Below are 21199 nucleotides of genomic sequence, written 5' to 3' on the forward strand. Positions count from 1 at the left end.
TCCCACTTGTGCCCGTGCTCATTCACTCTCTCAAAAATAACAACTTTAAAGCAAAAAGAAAGAAATGGGACTCAGCAAGTCCCCATGTCTGTCAGCAGAGTCCACTTGTCCAACCAGATGAGGTTTTAAATGGCAAACGTCTTCATACCATGGGCAGCATAGACATCGAGGAAGTGTCTACCGAGGAAGACACCAAATTCAACCATTTTCTTGATCCGGGGGCTTTTCTTTCAGTAGGGCAAGCCCATTTGGTCTGGCCCAGTGAGAAAGGTGGGGGTGCCGAAAGGTGGAAACGTACCTCCCACCCCTGCACAGAGGCCTCACCCCTACATTGTGTGTTTTCGGTCCAGAACCCTGGTTGTGAGCCAGGTGCCTTCATCTGACGGTTCTCGTGTATGTTTTTGCTGAGCAGGAGCTGAGAGAGGACAACATCATTTTAATCGAGACCAAGGCCATGCTGGAGGAGCAGCTGACTGCAGCCCGGGCCCGGGGCGATAAAGTTCACGAGCTGGAGAAAGAGAACCTGCAGCTGAAATCCAAGCTTCACGACCTGGAACTGGTATTGCCAGCTCCCGCCACTACATCTGAAACAGATTGGGGCGGTGTCCGATTTATGCCGTGCCCTCCTCGGGGCTTTCACCCCTGGGCTCTTGCTGCCGCCACCACGGTGGCTCATGAACCATGGTGGGCAGCTTGCTAAGCTCAGCGTGACTGAGTGGGCAGCACTCGATGCCCATGACACAGGACTCGACCACTTGTGCTCTTCCGTAGGCATGGGTGTATGTGCGTGTCTGTGGCAGGAAGGTCCTTGCTGGCCTTCATGGTGCGGGTTGAGCTGTGATTTTGTGAGTCTCTGTACAGCCTCTTCAAGGTGTGTGAGGCCTGCTCGAGGACCCCAGAACCACCTGTCGTCACATTACTTGCTTTAAAGCCCTGCATAGTGTGTCACTTTGTCAAGACAGCATTCAGTTAGAGACCTCAGGTCTCTGTTCATTACCTAGGTCACTGGGGCAGGGTATCTCTTAATGGCCGTAACTCAGCTGGTCCTGTGTTGGAGAGGTTTCCTTGCAGCTGTATTTTTTGGGAAGTGAGCCAGGTGTATGGCATCCCTTCATCCTGGGGGGGAACGAGGGCAGGTGCCTGGGGGTTGGAGCCTGTCCAGCGGGAGCCCCTGGCCACAGCCTCACTCCTTCGCTCTTCCTGCACCAGGACCGGGACACAGACAAGAAACGAATCGAGGAGCTGCTGGAAGAGAACATGGTCCTCGAGATAGCCCAGAAGCAGAGCATGAATGAGTCGGTGCACCTCGGCTGGGAGCTGGAGCAGCTGTCCAAGAACGCAGACCTGTCCGATGGTGGGTACTGCCTGGGGTCTTCAGCCGGCCTGCAGCAGCTTTCTCATCCAGGGAGCCGAACCCTTGGCTCAGAATCTTCCGTGTCAGTCTAGCCATTCACCCCAAGTAAATAGGGTTTCCATCAAGAGCCATTTGGAATGGTTTCATCACTGCTCTCCCCAAGGAGAACATGAGGGGTCCGGCAGCTTTGGTGTCGGGACATGAAATGCAAATTAAGCGTTGCCAGCTTTCTCGTTTCCCATATGGACAGTCCTAGGAGCTTCCAGATTACAGCACGCTGACCCCCAGAGGACATGTTAGGCCTCTCTATGGATGATTGAAAGCTCTGGATGGCAGGTGACACCCCCAGTGGTCATTAATCTCCACTATACAAGTACCCCGGGCATTATTTCCTCTGTTCATTTGCATAATTGGGCAAGATGGATGCAGTCTGTTTTCTGTCTCTCTGGGTGGGGATTGCTAAGTGGCTGCCCCTCACAGGACCCAGGCCTCTTCCTCTCCCCCCTGTGCCCAGCACCCCAGGCGAGGTGTTGGCTGGGGATTGGCGGGTGGGGCAGCAGGAAGCTCTAGCGCTCCGCAAACAATAAGCCAGTTCCTTTGTTCAAAAATAGTACACGTGCACCTGATAGTGTGAGTTAATGTTTACTTAGAACTGTACAGAGTGTGGGTAGGGTATTGGGTGGGTTTGGGGGGACTTTTTCATTTCTGATAAACATCCCTAAACATAATGGAGGGGTTACTGAAAGCAGCTGGGTATTTCTTCTCAAGTTCCAAACCTAAAATATGTTGATTAAATTATTAATCAGTGTGAGAAGTTAGTTCTGCCTGTGCCATGGTGTCCGGGGGCTGTGGTGGGGCCCGAGGGTTGGTGGGGGTGGTTCACATGGATTCCTGCCCTGGGATTTCAGGTTCACCGGGGAGGACCGCTGCCCCCTGGCGAGGCAGAGAGGTGGTGCAGGCTGCCTAGGACAGTATCAGACCAAAAGGGAGTGTTTCAGTGACACCCAAGGGCGGCTGTTGGAGTCGGAAGCCTCACTGATTCACACGACTGAGTGTGTTTGTGAGCCCTTTCAGGTCCATGATGATGATTTATTCTTGGTGTTCCCAACTCCTAGTGCTTAGCGGGGAGCTCGTGGGCTTTGGTTTGAATGGTGGCATGTGAGCAGAGCCCGAAAGTGCTTGTGCATGTATGGTGTGGTGGCTTCTTGAGTCAGAGCTAGTTGGCCAGCCCAGTTTCCTTAGCTGCAAAATGGGGGTGATGCAGCCACCTCGCAGGATTGCCTTGAGTATCCAGTGATGGGAGGCAGTGAAGCGTTACACTGTACCTGGCCCACAGGCACTCTGGGAAGGGCTCCTCTTTCTTCCTGTCTTGCTCTTGTGTCAAAACTCCTCCCTCCCTCCCTCCCTCCCTCCCCCCCCCCCTCTCCCACACACACACACACACACACACACACACACACACACACACGACCTGTCTCACAAATCTGATTGCTGGGGGTGCTAATGAGCGAAGCACTCAGTCAAGAGTCATTGGTGGTTTTGTGATAAACTGTTGGGTCCTCATTGTCTCTGAGGGCCTGCCTTTCACTGAAGGGGAAATGAGGCTTGTAATCAATTCCTTTGTTTAATGTGTGGAACCTTCACATTTATCCTCCATGAGTACAGAGCTTCAGTTTGGGATGATGACAAAGTCTGCAGATGGATGGTGGGGGCGGTTGAATCTAACCAGTGAGAATGTATCTAATGCCGTAGAACTGTACTGAAAACGATAAAAATGGTAAATTTTACGTTCTGTATATTGCACCACAATGAAAAATGTGATTTTTCCCATAAATGCTGTCCCAGTGATCACAGGTTCTGAGTCAGTGGGGTTTTAGGTCAGGTTAGTTGGATTCGTAGCACAGTCGAGACAGCCCTCTGTGCACCCGTTTTTGCACATCGAGAGCGCATGTGCTCGTGGGTGCGTTAGTGCGGGGATGGTCAGCACTGCGGACACTCCATCCACCTCCACTGCTGCATGCCTGTTGTTGCCTGTGGTCTTGAGGCCTTTCTGCTTTGTTGGGTCTGTACTCCTGTCCTTGGTGGGTGAAGAGACCTCAGAGAGGGATTTGGATGCCTTCCAGTTCTTAGGATCATGCAGGGGATCCAAACACACGTTTTTCTTTTTTCCAGCTTGATGTGGTTGCTATGAAAGCCTTCAGCTCTAGGTACCTCCAGGCCCTAGCGTGATGAGTAAGCAGCAGGTGGGGGAGGCCATATTAGCCATACAGTGTGGTAAGGCTCCCAGAGCTGAGCATGGTTCTCACGGGACAGAAGAGGACAGAACATCCCTGATCCCTTCTCTCAGGGGCTTTCACATACATTCCTTTTTCCTTTCCAGAAAAGCCCCTTAAGTTACCTAATATCATTCACCTGCTGTGGCAGGATGGGGCCAAGAACTCCTGTCCCCTGGCTCTTGGGTCTGTGCCCCCTTCTTCATTTATTTGTATTTGAGCTGTTTTAGAAGCAGAGTAGATAATCTGCCTTTTTCTGTCTTTGGCTCACATTTTCATCTCACTTAGAATTTTAAAGCAATTTATATATACCATCTCATTTTTTTCCAGTACAATTGTGAAATTACAAAATCTCTGTCAAAAGGATGGCAAGTACCTGGCAGACATCCCCACACAGTTGCTGACCACTTGTGGCAGACATAACTAGTCAATTATCACGTTCCTCCTGCTGAACCTCCCAGAACCGGCCCAGAAATGTCACCTGTTTGCCATCTCTGTTGGTCTGTACAGTCCTTGAGTGCACAGTCAAGTTAGCAGCTTGGTAAAAACAGTTCCCAGCCCTTAGTCTGTGGCTTTTACATTGGCCCCTCCTCTATGAGCTGCTTTCTTCTTAAGCTCCTGGTTGCTCCCCCAGACCCCAGCTGAGCTGGCAGAGGGACTGGAACTACCGGAGAAGGTCTCTAGCGTGCTGACCATAGCAGCACCGCATGGACTGGGGGGTGAGGCACCCGGCTGATCCCAGGGTGGGGAAGAGAGTGGAAGCAGAGTCTCTCCTGGAACCTGGACTGTGACCCGACTTTGTGTTTCAGCCTCCCGGAAGTCATTTGTGTTTGAGCTGAACGAATGTGCCTCCAGCCGCATCCTGAAGCTAGAGAAGGAGAACCAGAGCCTCCAGAGCACCATCCAGGGGCTGCGGGATGCATCCCTGGCGCTGGAGGAGAGCAGCCTGAAGTGCGGAGAGCTGGAGAAGGAGAACCACCAGCTCAGCAAGAAGGTAACCCCAGCCGGGGGTGGGCGACCTCCTCCCCCGGCCCTTGTCTATAATGTGCAGCCAGGCAGAGCGTTCAGGTGTTGGTGAGTGTGCACAGTTGGGAAAAATGCAGAATCCACTGCAGGCACAGTTCATTATAATAGAGGGATAAGCGTGTCCTTGACCAGAGGCAGCATGGCTTGTCCCTGCACCACAAATGCAAATGTGGCCCCAGCGTGACTAGACCTCTGTGTGCCTTGTCTTCATCTGCGAAATGGGGTTAATGGGGGTTGTAAGGATTTTATGGGTTAGTGTAAGTAGAGTCGGGCACATACATAGTAAGTGCTCTATGAAAAGAACGCACTGTTAAAAAGCATAGGACGGGGCACGGGAAGAGGAAGCGGTGATGTCAGACATGCCTGCGTGCACGTGTGTACAGGACACTGATGGACTATTTTAGGGCATTGCTGGTGGTAACACAAGATCAGAGCACACCTCTTTCTCTTGGTTTATGGGGTGAGGAAGAAGAGATGGCCAAATTGCATTTGCCTTTCAGGACAACTGCTGGGTCTTCGATTTAGCACTGTAGAGCCCAGACCTCTGGGAGGACAGACAGAGGCTCCCAAACCGTCTTTGTTCTCCGGTTACGAGGACCCCTGTTCGCACAGGGGATGCGGATCAGGTGCACGAAAGGGCAGTTGAGAGCCAGGGATTGCCTGCATGTGTTGGTCACAGGGCCTCAGTAGACGTCACCCACACTACAGACAGCGCACCTGCATCATGGGCTATCCACACACCAGCTGCCAGATTGCAGCTGAGGGAGAGGACAAGAGTGCTCTTGCCCGCTGACCACCGTGCAGGGCCGACGCTTCTGGGTATCTGGGTGTCTGTCCCGACCTGCCCACTGTCTGGCCAGTGTCATTGACTGAGGTTGCACCGGCAGGGGGAGGAGCTTGGGCTGCAGACAAGAGACTGGGGTCCACTGGTGCTGGCCCTGCCTGCACTTCCTCTCTGGGGGAGGCTTGAGGCAGCCCCTCCTTCTATGAAATGGTCTCTCCCGTCCCCTCCTGGGACTTCCCAGGCTCGGTTACTCACCCTTCTGGTCCCTTTGAAGCATTGTGTGCTCCGCAGCGTGGTAGGTGCCAAAGTCTGTCGTCTCTCATAGGACAATGGAAAACACACTCTCTTGTGCTCTGTGTCTTAATGCAGAGCAGCGTGTGGAGGGCGACTAGACGGTTTGGGTGTTTAGATTCACATGGGCCTAGCACAGGAAATGTCTTTATAAATGGCAGTCTGACCTCAGCCAAGACTAAAAAAAAAAAAAAAAAAAAAAATTTTTTTTGACCTTTCGAGAAATGAGAATCTTCAACTCCACAGGTCCTCACGGGTCTGCTGTAGAAAGCTGTGCTGAAATCTTGCTGGCCCAGCTCCCAGCCAGCCTCAGAGGTTTTCCCTCCCCTTGGGGTCCACCCTGGTCCCTCCTCTGCACAGACAGGACCGGCAGTGGGTGCTGCCTGCCCAACATTATTTCTGAGCCCCTGTCTCTCGGTCCCACCTCCTGCTTCCTCTCTGGATCGTTTCTCCAGGGGGATAGCAGCCCTCCCTGCCGCAGCCTATGGGAGCATATCTTGGCACAGCATCCCTGGTAAAAGGGAGGTGCCACTGTTCCCAGACTGGAGCCATCCTGTGTCCGGAGTCAGGAGCCCTGGGGAGGGAGTCCTTCTGCCCACTGGAGCACCTCTTCTCCTTGTCCTCAGCCTGCCCAGGGTCTGGCTGGATCTGTTCTGACCCAGTGTGGGTAGTTACATTCTCTCTGCACCATCCAGCTTGGTACAGAACACCGGAGGGAGCCTGTCAGCTCCTCTGGAATTGCCTTTCCCCAGCCTTGGTCACCTCACTCTGCGCTTCTCTCCATGGAGTGTGTCTCAGTCACCAGCTGGCATTTCTTGGTCCATAGGTGAACCACCAACCTAGCTGAGCCCCACAGGGGACACATCCCCAACAGTGACTCCTGGAACAAGGGAGGGCACCGCCTTGGGACGAGCCCAGACGGCACAGCTACCCTGGGAGGTGTCTACAAAGGAGGGTTAAGGGCCAACCAGGACACAGTGACCTGGAGGCCCCTCCCGCCCCCTGCCGTGCTAGCCCCGTTCTCCCATCATCCTGCACGTAGCCCAGGCTGCAAGCTTGCTTAGGTTCAGGATGTCTGTGGGAACCGTCGTTCCCCAAAGTTAATATCTTCCTTCTAATTAATGAAATTTTCATGGGACTTAGAGAAACTGCCTTGCCCTCGTGACTATAACTGTGTCAATACCTTGCAAGTTGAACGCCTTGAGCTAAGAAGTAAAGAATCCTTAGTTTCAGAGACAGGAAGGCAACCTGTTGAGGGTGTGTACAGATCCAGAGCTGAGGGGAAGGCCCCTGGCACCCACATGCTCTGGGAATCCATAACCTGAGCCAGGTACTTGAGGAAGGATGGGAAGCCCTCTCAGGGCTGACAGGCCTACGGCCAGCTCACATCTCAGCCCCGTGAGCTCCCCCAGGGCCACTGTGGTCCGTCAGGGATGGGTAAGAATAGGGGCTCCAATTCCATGGCAGAAAGAACCAGAAAGGGAGAAAGATGGCAGTGGGCATCCAGCAGTGATAGGTGGGATGTGGGGACATCGTGTCTTCAGACTAGAAGCAAGAACAATCAGAAATGCAGAGGCTGGAAGAACATTCCTTTCTCCAGGAGAGAAGGGGCAGCCAGGGTAAAGGATTACCGGTGAGGTCAGCGGGTGAGCTGGGAAGGCAGGGGGCACGCACCACAGGCTGCTGACAGTGCCTGGGAGCAGGTCTGGGGTCACCCACTGGTGTGCATCCTAGGCCTGCTGTGTCCTCACTGTGAGGCCTTGGGCAAATCACTTAGTTGCTCTGGCCCAGAGTCGTCCACTGCATTATGGTCAGTAATACTTGCCTGTTCCCTTACCCGTCACTGGCAGCACGCTCTTGGGGAGGGTCTGCTGACATTGGCACACCTGACACCTGCCAGATGCATGCTGAGCACTTGATGGGATAGCTCATGAAGATGGACGCCACTGGCCCAATGTCATTTACAGAAATTTGCTCATCATGGTCCTGTTGTTAGCAGCAAGGGACTAGACTCTGAACCCGTGTCACTCTGACACCAGTCAGTGCCGTTTCCCCAACTCCTGTCCCCAGTGATAAGGAGTTTGGGGTTGACAGGGAGGGACAGCAGCCCCCACGAAGCCCTCAGACTGCAAAAGGTGACATGGGCATCACCTGGGAGCCGAGTTGTAGGCCCTGCCTTCAGCCTGCCAAGTCAGAATCTGCATTTACCACGATGATAAATGTGGGTATCGGGCATGATAAAGTGTGAGAAGCCCTGAGCTAGGTAGTTCATGTTTAGGAAGGATGGACGCTGGTGGGTCTTAGCCAAGAGCATGGCACCCAGGAGGTGATACAGGTGGTCATCCAGGCAAGATGGAGTGTGGTCCAGGGGCGCATGGGTGGTTCAGTCAGTTGAGCATCCAACTCTTGATTTCAGCTCAGGTCATGATCTCACGGTACATGAGTTCGAGCCCCAAGTTGGGCTCTGTGCTGATAATGCAGAGCCTGCTTGGGATCCTCCTCCTCTGTTTCTGTCTGTCTGTCTCTCTCTCTCTCATGCTCTCTGCCCCTCCCCCACTTGCACGCATGCGCACACACACACACACACACACTCTAAAAATAAACTTTAAAAAAAAAGATGGAACATGGTCAGGCCTGGGGTAGTCAGGGGGCATGTGGAGGGGGAGGGGCACAGGTAGAGAGGACAGGACTTGCTGACAAACTTATTGGAGGGTGACAGTGGAAGGAGAGATGCATCAGAAGACTGCTCTGAGCAGCTGGGTGAACAGGTGTGTCCCCAACTTAGGTGGCCTTTGTGAAGGAGAGGGTAGGAGGGTGAGTCCAAAGTCCCTGCAGGGCATCCGACAGTGGTGGCTGGTGGCCCCTAGAGCATGTGCTCTGACCCTTGAGAGCGTGGACAAGGCCTGAGACAGAAGCGAGGGGCCTGGGTGTGGCTAAGAACATTTGGCAGTGAGGATGAGCAGGGGTGGGGTGAGAGGGAGGCTGACTGGTTGGTTGGTGCCCAGGACCCTCCCCTCTTCCCTGAGCCGAAAGTGCAAGGTGTGAGCTAAGAGTTGAGATTGCTACGGAATAGCACCTGGATGTTTTTCCTTGAGAAGAGGCCTGTGCAAGTATTCTGTGAGGCTGGCAGGGTTTTGGTTTGTCTTAAAATGTCGTTCACTTTGTGAGAGTGACTTTTGCACTGGCTGGGTCTTCTTCTGGCTCCACAGATTGAAAAGTTACAGACCCAGCTGGAGAGAGAAAAGCAGAGCAACCAGGATTTGGAGACCCTGAGTGAGGAGCTGATCAAAGAGAAGGAGCAGCTGCAGAGTGACATGGAGACCCTGAAGGCAGACAGAGCCAGGCAGGTGGGTGCCTCCGGGATGAATGTTCCTTCTCGCCTGTCTTGGGAACTCTGCCTACAAGAGGGAGAGTCCAGGATTGTAGCCACTGCCTATAATTGATGAGTGATCTGTGTGTTACCACTGACCCAGCTTAGCTGCCCTCAAACCAGCCATTTTTAGCTGACGGTGCAGGAACAGGGGTCAGCTTTTGCCTCCCAGGTGACAGCGGCAGTCCTGGTTTTGATTGTTGTGATTTGGGGGAGGAGAGAAAAGGTGCCCGTGGCCTGTGGGTGGAGACCAGAAATGCTGCCAGATGGCCTGCAGTGCACAGGACGGCCCCTCAGGACGAAGAACAGGTCCAGCTGTAAACGTCTGTCGTGTCCTAGCAGAGAACCCTGGCAAACCTTTGAGCTTTATTTGGCTCACGCTATAAGAGGTCCAGGGTGGGCAACGCAGTGCTGGTGCAGTGGCTCAGTGATGCCAGCCAGAAGCCAGGCCTCTCTCTACCTGTCCTGCCAGGCCTAGCTATTGCACATCCCCAAAGTATGGGCGGAAAAAAGGTCACGATGCCCAGGGAGAGCGTCCTGCTGGGTGCCAGCCATGTTCAAGTCATCGAGCTGACACTCTCCCTGAGCCTGAAGGACGAGGAGGGGACAGAGATGCTGTAGATCAGTGGGGGGAAGATGGGGGAGTGTTCAAGGCAGAGGGAACATCACGTGCAGCGTCCGCAGCGGGGGAGAGTGGCATACGGGGAGGCCACAGGTGGCAGGCTCAGGTCGTGGGGGTCTTGCTGCCCAGGATGAGGAGTACCAGAGAAATCCCTTTCATTCTCATTCTTGTAAATAAGAGGAAGAGAAGTGGTTTACATTTGTGAATCGCTGTGACTGCTGTGGATGTGTTTGGCTTGAACTGAGTAATGACTGCCCTTGACCTTGGCCTGGGAAGCAATGGGATGGCTCTGGGTGGTCCTTCAGGGGCCTACAATTTATTCTCCTAGTTTGGACCCAGGTCACTGAAATTTATCCATGCAACAGCCACCTCCTGTGTCACTCGCGTTATATTTCTCCGCAGATCAAGGATCTCGAGCAAGAAAAGGATCATCTCAACCAGGCAGTGTGGACGCTGCGGGAGAGGTCACAGGTGAGCAGCGAGGCCCGGGTGAAGGACATCGAGAAGGAGAACAAAGCCCTCCACCAGACGGTGACGGAGACCAGCAGCAGACTCAGCAAGCTGGAATTCGAGAAGCAGCAGCTGCACAAGGACTTCGAGCAGGCGAAGGAGAAGGTGGAGCGGGCGGAGGAGCTGGAGAAGGAGCTGCACCGGCTGGAGAAGGACAACGAGAAGCTGGCCAAGAAGGTGGCCTCCCTGAAGACCGCCACCGAGAAGGTGGACGCCCTGGAGCGCGAGAGTCGGGGCCTGGCTCTGGAGAACCGGAAGCTCAGGAAGTCGCTGGACACCCTGCAGAACGTGTCCCTGCAGCTCGAGGGTCTGGAGCGGGACAACAAGCAGCTGGACGAGGAGAACCTGGAGCTGCGCAGGATGGTGGAGACCATGCGCTTCACCAGTGCCAAGATGGCTCAGATCGAGAGGGAGAACCAGGAGCTCGAGCGGGAGAAGGAGGAGCTGAGGAAGAACGTGGAGCTGCTGAAGGCCCTGAGCAAGAAGTCCGAGCGCCTGGAGCTCAGCTACCAGGGCGTGAGCGCCGAGAACCTGCGGCTGCAGCAGACCCTGGAGAGCAGCAGCCAGAAGTCCCAGGCCCTGGAGCAAGAGCTCGGCGAGCTGGAGGCCGAAAACCAGGTCCTGCGGCGCGACCTGGAGGCCCTTCGGCTCTCCCACAAGCAGCTGGAGAGGGCTGAGAAGGACAGGAAGGCCCTGGAGCAGGAGGTGGCCCAGCTGGAGAAAGACAAGAAGCTGCTGGAGAAGGAGGCAAAGCGGCTGTGGCAGCAGGTGGAGCTCAAGGAGGCGGTCTTAGACGACAGCACCGCGAAGCTGTCTGCCGCCGAGAGGGAGAGCCGCGCCCTGGACAAGGAGCTGGCCCGCTGCAGGGACGCGGCCAGCAAGCTGAAGGAACTGGAGAGGGACAACAGGGACCTCACCAAGCAAGTCACCATGCATACGAGGACGCTGACCACCCTGAGAGAGGTGAGCTGGCACCGGCAGGCCCCTCCCCCGTGGTGAGGGGGTGGGGGTGCGTGCCTCCCGAGCAGACGTGAGACTGTGTGTGTGTGTGTGTCCGCCCTGATTCTGAACAGAATAAGGTCTGCCGGTGCGAAGAACAAAGGGAAAGCCCTGGTTCTAATCTCCCTGCCCAGAGATGACCACTGCTCATAGTCTGGCCGATTTTATCCCGTCATTCCCCGTGTGCATTTGTACATACACACGCTTGACATCGTGCGTCCCTGCATCCTAAGCTCTTCTGTTGTTTACTTACTCTGCCTTTCTTTTCTCATTACAGTAAGTAAGATTGAAGCCATGGATTTCTAATGGCTACAGGGTTTTAATGCTGTAGATTTACTGCAATTAGTTTTTGGACGTTTAGGTGGTTTTCCAATTCTTTTCATTATTTTAGATATCACTGGACACTTGCATACATATATCTGTTTTCTCAGGCTATATTCCTAGAAGCAAAAGTAGGGGTTCTAAGGGTATGAACATCTTAAAGTTTCTTGCTAAGTTGGCATCCTACTGTTTCCCCAGTATTTATTGCATGGGCCCTCTGGGGGTTCCTTCAGTGTTTGAGGGGGAATAAACTGCTTTAGTAAATGACTTCAGCATCTGAATGGCCCGGCACAGAAGTTGAGTCTCACGTAGGTAGGAGTTGAGTGTGGCTGTTCATGGACAGCCTTAAATTCAGTGACTTGGGCACCTGGTTTCTCCCATCCTGTGGCTCGGCCATCCCGCAGTGGAGTCCTCTTCTGGCTGTGGCAGTAAATGAGGAAGACAGTGGGTAAGAAAGATTGCACTCCACTGTGCAGAACGTGGTCACATGGCTGCACCTAGCTGCAGGCGAGGCTGGGGAACGTGTTTCAGCGGTGTGCCAGGGGAGAAAAGGAAATAGATTTGGTGAACACAGGGATGTCTCCATGTTAATGTGCGGGAAGATCGTAAGGCTATGGGAGAGAGAGTTCACTAATGTGACCCCTAGTCCCTGTCTCTGGAAGCAGAAGATAAGTTCTGCCATGGTCACACTCAAGCCCGGAGTCATAGCGGCTCATCACGCCAGGGACTGACTTCTCATTCGCGAGAGTCCAGGTGACTCCCCAGGAGCCTGTCATCTGTGCTGTGACTCAGCAGTCCAGGCTGCTTTGATTTATGGCTCCGCCTTCTCAGCACGGGGCTTGGGCAGTTGCTGAGGCAGGACAAAGGCAGCTGGAAGGTCACACACCGGCTCTGCTGTGCTGCAGCCAGGAGGTGACCCACAGCATGTCCACCCACCACTCACTGGCCAGAACTACCGGGTAGCTGGGACATTTGGGGTGAGCTGATGGAGTGTTGGGCAAGCGCCACGCTGTCACACGGCCGTCAAAGGCCTGAGGATTTGGTGGGGGGTCAGCTTGCATGCCAAGTAGCTGGGGCACTGGGCAGAGAGCAGTACCTGCCTGGAGAGCTTCGAAGATGGGTGGGAGTAAGAAGGGGGACCTACATACAGTAAGTAAACCACCTAAATGAGAGCAACTGCTTTTGCAGAATAAACCACAACCAGAGTTTTTAGTAAAATCTTTATCTCTTTTGTCCTTTTTTCTGTTCCAAATTCTCCGCAAGGAGCATTTAATTCCATTACTTCACAGAAAAGGTAATCGTGTTAGAATTCAAAGCTCCTACTCAAAGGTCAACATAAATGGCGTTGCACAAACACACGCCCTTCCCGTATCACCATGGAGGCTGGGAGGCTGGGAAAGTGCGTCTGTCCCTTCCCTTTGGAAGATGTCCCTGGGGTTCACTTGTCCCGTGGAACTGTCTGCTCAGCCCTCAGGACACCTGAGTCAGCCATGACTCGGGAAGATGGCTCCTCGGCCTTGAGAAGGGCCTGTGCCAGGCCCTCCGTGCTGGGCTCCCGTCCCATGCGCATCCTCTCCCTGTCCTGGCAGGACCTGGTGCTGGAGAAGCTCAAGAGCCAGCAGCTGACCAGTGAGCTGGACAAACTGAGCCAGGGGCTGGAGAAGGTCGGCCTCCACAAGGAGCTGCTGCTACAGGACGAGAGCAGCCATGGCGACACGTGAGGACCTCCCTGCCGCGGTCTGTGGGCTCTTACCCGGGGCTGCACGCCGCACGCTCCCAGCTCCAGAGCTCTGTTCACTCTACCTACCTCGGGGCTTGTTGTCTTGTGGTCTTTATGAGGGGCTTGTGTCCTTTGCAGATCATCTCCCTGGAGGTTTGCAGGGAGGGGTGAAAGGAGACTCTCTTGTCCAGTGGAAAGGCTTCTCAATTTTTTTTAAATACACTTTTTAGAGCAGCTTTAAGCTCAAAGCCAAGTTAAAGGGAAGGGACAGAGATTTCCTGAGTGCCCAGTGCCACCCCGCCTCAACCCCCGCCCGGCATCACCTCCCTGTAATCCGTATCCCCACCAGGGTGGTGCATGTGTTACACTTGATGTGCCTCCACTGACCCATCATCACCCGAAGTCCACAGTTTACATTGGAGGCCGCTCTGGATGGTGCACATTTCATGGGTTTCAACCCTTGTGTAATAACCTGCATCTGCCAAGTGTCCTACAGTTTCTCTGCCCTGAAAATCCTGTGTTCCACCTATTCATTCCTCTTTTCCTGGTCCCAGCCCTTTAATTTTTAAACATTTAACCGTTGTAGTCTTTGCCTGCGGTTCTTTCTGTAACCGTCTCATTGTTCAAAGAAATCCAGTATCATGGATTTTTCCTGGACTTGTAACTGACAAGATCCACAGGACGGATAACGTGTGACACGCTGTCGGTGTGGTGAAAAGGCTACCACTTACCTAGCTAGCATTGTAGTCTTGGGCAAATGGCCTAATCTTATCTTTTCTTTTCTTTTCTTTTCTCTTTTCTTTTCTTTTCTTTTCTTTTCTTTTCTATCCTTTCCTTTCCTTTCCTTTCCTTTCTTCCTTCTTAATGTTTATTTTTGAAAGAGAAATGAGTCAGGGAGGGGCAGGGAGAGAGAGAGAGAGGAGAGAGAGAATCCCAAACAGGCTCCTTGCTTGTCAGCACAAAGCCCAACATAGAACTCAGTCTCACAAAGCGTGAGATCATGACCTGAGCTGAAATCAAGAGTCAGATACTTAACCGATTGAGCCACCCAGGTGCCCTGTGCTTAATTAACCTTTCTGAGACTAAGTTTCCCCATCTGTAAAATGGCCTTGATGATACCTTCCTCTAAGACTATGCCTGTAAGACTACAGCAGTGATGTCTCATTGGAGGGTGTCACAGGTGTGTGCAGGGAGCCCCAGGGAGGGCTCTGGGTGATGGCTTTTGGCTCCTACAGTTCTTCTGGGCCAAATGCTGCAGAATAATAGGGAAAACGAGCTTAATGGAGGAGATAGGTGTTGGTAGCTGGGAGACTGGGGGCTTGTGGGTGGAAGAGGCAGATAGGTACAGTTGTGTCTTTGTATTTTTCAGAAAGTTCAAGATTCTGGAGGACAGAAATGACTCATTAAAAACAACATTAGCCCTGAAAGAAGAAAAGATTGTGTTTTTAGAAGCTCAGATGGAAGAGAAGGCCAGCCTGAACCACCAGTTGCAGAACGAGCTCCAGGTGGTAAGATCTGGCCCCCTTCGGTGCCACACTGTAAGTCCCAGTCATGAAGCCCCTGCCCCACCTTTTCCAGCCCCTCACCTGGGGGTAGCAGAGGGCCGGCCTGGATGCCCATTTCTCGGAGCAGATGTGCTGAGATGCAGGGTTCTGAGCGGGGGAGCTACCATCACAATCCTGTGCATTGGGGCTGGACAGGATCAGATGCCTGGGAGGAGAGGAGGCCACATTCAGAGCAGCACTGAGTCTGCTAGGCAAGATCGGGAACACCGATGAGGACCAGTGTGAGATTATGAGCATCGAGACCAGACAGAGGCCTCGAGTCTCTTGGGCACCCTCACACGGGACAGGTGGGCGTGGGTGCACAGGTGCTTCATCAGGATGTCCACTCCTGGTGGTATGTGCTCTTCCAGCTCTCCTTTGCTTCTTTTAAGCAAAGGCTTTTTTTTTTTAATGGTTATTTATTTTTGAGAGAGAGCAGGAGTAGGGGAGGGGGAAGAGAGAAAGGGAGACACAGGATCCGAAGTGGGCTCTGCACTGACAGCAGTGAGCCCGATGCGGAGCTCAAACTCCAGAACAGATCATGGCCTGAGCTGAAGTTGGACGCTTAACCAGCTGAGCCACCCGGGCGCTCCCCCAACCCCCCGCCCCTTCTGCTTTTTGAAGCCTTGGCACATTTCTTGGCTGCGTGATTGAACAAGGAATCTAGAACAAAGTGGTTCTAGAGCTGGAAGGGGCTTTGTAACATCACCCGGTCCACGTCCCCCAGGCTCATCTCCATTTGATGGAGTGGACAGCTGAAGCTCGGGAAAGCGAGAAGACTTGCCAAGGTCATGTGGTTGAAGTTGAGACCGAGGCAGATGTCTGGAAGGAGGGGGAGCACAGGGTGGGTTATGTACGTTCCCTGCAGAGCAGAAGGACGGTGTCTGGCTTATCACTGGTGCCAGGTGAGGGGTTGGGTTTGCTATGGGGCTCTCCTCTAGCCACGAACTCGGAGCTCTGAGCCAACCTTTTCCTGCCCCAAGTCTGCTTTTCCTGCTCCCACCCCACAGTTGAAGACCGAGTGTGAGGTCCTCAGGCAGAACCAGCAGGAAGGGAAGCACTTGGAGAACTCTTTCAAACACCCTGTGGACACTCTGGTCACCGGTCTCCAGGGGAAGGAGCCCTGGGGACCCAGCCACAAGGAAGCCACCATGGAGCTGCTCCGAGTGAAGGACCGGGCCATCGAGCTGGAACGGAATGTGAGTGGGCTGCCCCTGCTGCGGTCGTTGAGAGAGAGAGAGAGAGCGTGCGCAGTGCACTCTGTTGATTGTCCCAGTGATAGGCCGCCATTACCATAAAGGACACGAGACGTCAGAATCTGTTGAGATTTACCCAGATCCAGCTGAATACTTCTTGAGTTGTCCTGGCAAGTCCTATGAGCTACTTGTCATTTGAGATCTCGTCAGCCTTTCTAGCGGAAAGGAGCGCGTTCGCATTTTCCCATGGTGAATCCCCGTCTGCCTGCCCGTCAGACTTGGCCCTTGGCTTGTACACCAGCCCCGTTTCCACAGTGTTCCCCTAGGGGTTGACAGACCGTGGCCTGCCAGCCCACGGACATCTGCTTTGTTACATATTGTGTGTGGTCTTCCCACCCTCGTGGCAGACATAAGTGGTTGCAGTGGAGACCACGTGCCTGGAAGACTGCAGAATTCTGTCCGTCCCTTTACAGAAGTTTGCCGGTGCGTGTCTAACCCCCAATGTTGTCGGACTCTCCCAACAACCTTGTGAAGCAGGTAGTGATGATCTTCATCATTTGACAGATGAGAAAGTGGAGACAGGTTAAGAGACTCGACCCTAGGCCCCATGCTAGTAAGGGACAGCACTGGACTGTAACCCATATGTCCTGGCCCGGTTGGTGGCATATTTTACATGGTATTTCTCAGTCTGCTGGGACGTGAACCGCCTTCTTCTGTCTGTTGTCGCTCCTGAGTAGGGTGAGGTGTGGCCACAGGCTTTGACTCCCTGTCCTGTGGGAGAAGCTCACAGAACGCCACTTGTGGGGTGTTCAGCAGAAAACAGAAGCATTACAGAGAGAAGACACTGCACGGCTTTAACCCCAGCTTGCCTTTGCCTTGCACTCAGATGCTCAGGTTTGAAGCCATATCACCATTAGGTGAATGCATTTCTGTCTGGAAAGCACATACCAAAAAAAAGTAGGTCTCTCCCCTCCCCCCCAATTCTGTTGATTGTCTTTTGCAAGAGGGAAACGTTACTTGTCTCACCTGTTGGATTCTGGCTTTAGTGCCCATAGCATCAACTCTCGAGTGTTGCTTCCAACCCCAGTGCCTGTGGCCGGTTACATTTCCCAAGCCGGTGTCTGACGGGCCCCATGCTTCCTCATCCCCTAGAACGCAGCTCTGCAGGCAGAGAAACAGCTGCTCAAGGAACAGCTGCAGCACTTAGAGACCCAGAACGTGGCCTTCAGCAGTCAGATCCTGACACTGCAGAAACAGAGCGCCTTCCTGCAGGAGCACAACACCACGCTGCAGACCCAGACGGCCACGCTGCAGGTGAGTGAGGGCCCAGCCACAGGCATCACGTAGAGACCGGCCCGCCACACTGGCTCCTCCGAGCACGGGAGAGTCTCCGCACATTTATTTTGCGTTGGCTCATTGCAAACAGCGGGGCCCGGCCTGGGGGTCTTTGAAGGTGGTGCGGGTTTGTTTCCAGTGACTGAGCCTGTGGCTGCGGGGCTGGAAACTTGCTCTGCCCGGACTTGCCTGTTTCTCAAAGTCTTTTCCATAAGCTTTGACCAGGAATGACTTGGGAAAGAGGTTCTGGACTCAAGTCGATTTTATTTACTATAAAACCTGGCAGAGTCTCTGTTAAGCTAGTGTGAATTTTTAATCTCCACGAGGGACATATAGGGCATCAAGTAGCTGCCAGGCTTTTGAGAGCTTCTAGTGAAACTGGTATTCCATGCCGTATATTCGAGGACGTTGGTTTTTATTTACGGTTAATACATTGCGAGGAAATGAATTAATCGTTCATTAATGCAGTTTCTGAGAAAAGCGTTTGAAAACACGGAACATGGGTCAGGACAGTAAACAGGAAACTATTAGGCAAAGATGTTGGAATTTGTTGTATTAAAATAACAAAATTTGATATTGGTTGTTGGTTTTGGTGGTGGTGGCTGTCGCCAGGTCTTCGTCTGAGTTTCACGTCAGTAAAAGTGGCCCCAGAATGAGTCAGGCAGTGCTGCCTCTTCAGTTTTCTGATAGTTTGGGATGTTGTGGGGTGGTGGTTCTGGGAGCATCAGTTAGGGTGGCTGGTGGTGGTGACCGGGTATTCTGCAATGTCACTGGTTTTCTACTTGTTCTAGGAAACAGGTGTGTGAAAGTAGCCAAAGAGGGTGCCCGGGAGCTTCTCCAGAGAAAGGACATAATTGGCCCCAAAAGGTCCCATGTAGGGAGGGTGCAGGACCAGAGCCGTCTGACAGTCTGGTGCTGCCTCTTTCCAGAGCAGTTTCTCAAGTTCAGACAGAACTGTCCTCAGCGGCTGGGTGTTGGCTGCCCCGAGGGTCCCTGTTGTCCGGGTGTCTGCCTCCGGCTCCTCACGGCGTGGTCACCGCGAGCGGGGACACGGAGCGTGTGGCTCCCTGGGGCCTGCCCGCGGTCAGGCGGAGCCTTCTCCCTCCCGGCAGGTGGAGAATTCCACTCTGAGCTCCCAGAGTGCCGCACTCACCGCGCAGTACACGCTGCTCCAGAACCAGCAGACGGCCAAGGAGAGCGAGAATGAGAACCTGCAGAAGCAGCAGGAGCAGCTGACGGCGGCCTACGAGGCGCTGCTGCAGGACCACGAGCACCTGGCCGCGCTCCACGAGCGGCAGTCCACGGAGTACGAGGCCCTCATCCGCCAGCACAGCTGCCTGAAGACGCTGCATCGGAACCTGGAGCTGGAGCACAAGGAGCTCCGGGACAGGTGTGTGCGGGCCTCTGGTGGCGCCCCTGCCCCTCCGGGCTCATGTCCTTGCCCACAAGCCTTCCCCGCGTTTCCTCTTGGGCCGTTGCTTCACGTTGTCTGGGACACCCAGACTTTCCCGGAGGGAAGTCCATCAAAAGTCCCACCCAGCGGTTGGATGAGTTTGTGCAGCTGGAGGCCGAGTGACAGGAGGGTCCCCGAGTAGAGAAGGGGGTGCCGTGCCCACTCCCAGCTCAGGGAATCCCCAGCCTTGGGGTTCCTGCTTCCCTATGGATTCCCCCACCTCTCCCTTCCTCTCCAAACCAGGAAAAAGGAGGCCATTCACCACAACTGCCCCGCAGTTTTTTACACTGACCTGCTCCCATGGACTTCCCCAGCCTCGTTTTCCCTGTCAAGGTCTGGGACGCTTTCTTTCCAGCCTTTGATTTTGGCAGCTTGTGAATATATAGAAAGCAAATAGAACAGTATAATGAGACCCCCGTGTACCTCTCAGCCATACCTCTCTCTCCCCCTGCCTGCCCTCCTTTCCTTTTTTAATCTAAAATTTACATGCACTGAAACCTACAGGTCTTGGCACTCTTCACAAAGCAGGGTCCTGGGTTTCGTGTACATTCAGCTAGCGTTGCCCGAGCTCCTGTCCCCCGGCAGATCCCTGAGTGCTTCCGGGCAGGACCCGGAGTCTGGTGGGAGGGGTGCTGTGCACCTGACTCTGACCCAGGAGAGAGCTGTGTCTCTACAGAGAGATGGGCACTCAAGCCCACGGAGCTGTGTAGGAGGGAACAGTTGATTAACCACTTCCTGTGCTTGTCAGGTGTCCTTGCTGTGACAGCATCTCCTTTGACTGGTCTTAGTCATGGAGCTGCAAAGTGGTAAGGGCATCTGATGATGCTGAGGGCACAGAGGTGATGACATTCATTTATCCACTCACCCGTTGCTTCTGTTTTGCCTCTCTCTGGGGTCCTCTACCTGCTCTCTCCACCCACATCTCCTTTCTTCAGGAGCTGTCGAAGCATCTGCTCCTAGTAAGACACTATGCCTTCCAGCCCAAATTAGCGTCTTGTGCCTCTGGGCATTTCCATCTCCCCTCTCCTCCTGAGCCCCTCCTAGGTTCGTGTGGCACTTGGTGAGCGTGTACTGTGTGCATAGTGCTGTGTCTGGACTTGCCAGGGATGCTCCCGGTTGGCTAATGAAGTGGAGCAAAAGGTGTTCACAGAGCTCTGAACCTTGCACACTGCTCACCAGGCACTTATGCGTCTTGTCATTAACATCTTGTTTCACGATATTCTTAGTGTCTGTTTAGAGGGTGAAGGTTTTTGCAGGTGGAGTTTGGACTGGCCTTGAGGGGGTTCACTGTTGTTTTCCCTCTGGCTCCTTGTCAATACAGCAGGCAGAACTACTGTGTCGCTTGAATTTTCATTGGCTGGACAGATGGCTGGAGGCCCCCTTGGTCTGTCTGCAGTGGGGCTGTGGCTTTGGGAGTGTAGGTACTTGGAACACAGGGATGATGGCACTTTTTAAATTGGATGCTCATTTCTTCGTTCCCTTAATAGATATTTACCAAGTGCCATGCCTCGTACCCAGGATTCACTGGTGAGCAGGACACATGACATCAGTCCTGCAGTTAGGTGGTTACTAGTGGTTACAGATACCCCTGTGGGCTTTTCCAAGACATGACCACAGGGAAACACATTTTGGGGAGCCCTGATATCTGCCTGTGGCCCTAATTTGCAAACCTGGATGGCTTTTTTCAGAATTGTTAGCCTGGTTGAGAAATGTCACCACCTGAGAAGCTAGACAGAGCTTCCACTCCCAGCTTTATGCTTCTCCACAGTGTGGCAGAAGGCCCCACAAAAGTGTGTCATTGAACGGCTGCCTAAGCAGGTTTCTGACTTTGATCCCCAACTAGTCCTGGCTCTAGTCAGGTGGTATAAGCATAGTTGCTGTGGGGCCTGAGGGCGCAGGCGTGGAGCTGTGAAGACAGGTTGGGCACCCTGTCACACTGTCTGACAAGGAAGGGGGTCTGCAGAGGAGGGATTTGCCTGAATGGGGACGATTGAAAGGTGGTGCCTTAGTCGTTGCCATGGATTTGGGGGAGATCCTGAGTTGTCTTTGAACACGGATGTTTCCAGCAAGTAGGAAAGACAGCCTGGGCTTGTCAAGGGGTCCATCCTCCTGTGCTCTGCTGGTCTCCAGAGACAACTACACAGTAACCCCCGGAGACCTAGGCTGCAGAAGGAGAGAAAAGTCTAAGGGGAGGGGGAGGGCTGTGGTTGGGGATCCTGAGAAAAGGCTGTGCGCGCATGCGTGTGTGTGTGTGTGTGTGTGTGTGTGTGTGAGTGAAGAATTGGCCACTGGCAGCCAGTAGGTCCCCATCAAGCAAGCCTCTGTCCCAGCAGCAAGGCCAGGCAAAGAACAAGGAGACTCAATTCCGGAGGAGAGGAGGGCGGAGGGCTCACCCAGGCCC

General features: G+C 53.7%; 1 protein-coding gene across 3 annotated transcripts in view; it reads left to right on the forward strand.

Annotated features, from left to right (window-relative positions):
* The window catches only part of CCDC88C (coiled-coil domain containing 88C), a 129218-nt gene that overhangs the window by 81405 nt on the left and 26614 nt on the right, over positions 1-21199 (forward strand). For all 3 annotated transcript variants that reach the window (XM_049612305.1, XM_049612308.1, XM_049612307.1), the window contains 10 exons: positions 413-559; positions 1210-1354; positions 4437-4621; positions 8938-9075; positions 10123-11193; positions 13140-13267; positions 14640-14778; positions 15825-16013; positions 17163-17324; positions 18458-18735. In XM_049612305.1, the coding sequence (XP_049468262.1) occupies positions 413-559; positions 1210-1354; positions 4437-4621; positions 8938-9075; positions 10123-11193; positions 13140-13267; positions 14640-14778; positions 15825-16013; positions 17163-17324; positions 18458-18735 (2582 nt within the window). The remainder of the gene's footprint in view (positions 1-412; positions 560-1209; positions 1355-4436; positions 4622-8937; positions 9076-10122; positions 11194-13139; positions 13268-14639; positions 14779-15824; positions 16014-17162; positions 17325-18457; positions 18736-21199) is intronic.

This window comes from Panthera uncia (genome assembly GCF_023721935.1).
Source record: "Panthera uncia isolate 11264 chromosome B3 unlocalized genomic scaffold, Puncia_PCG_1.0 HiC_scaffold_1, whole genome shotgun sequence".
In the NCBI taxonomy this organism is placed as follows: Eukaryota; Metazoa; Chordata; class Mammalia; order Carnivora; family Felidae; genus Panthera; species Panthera uncia.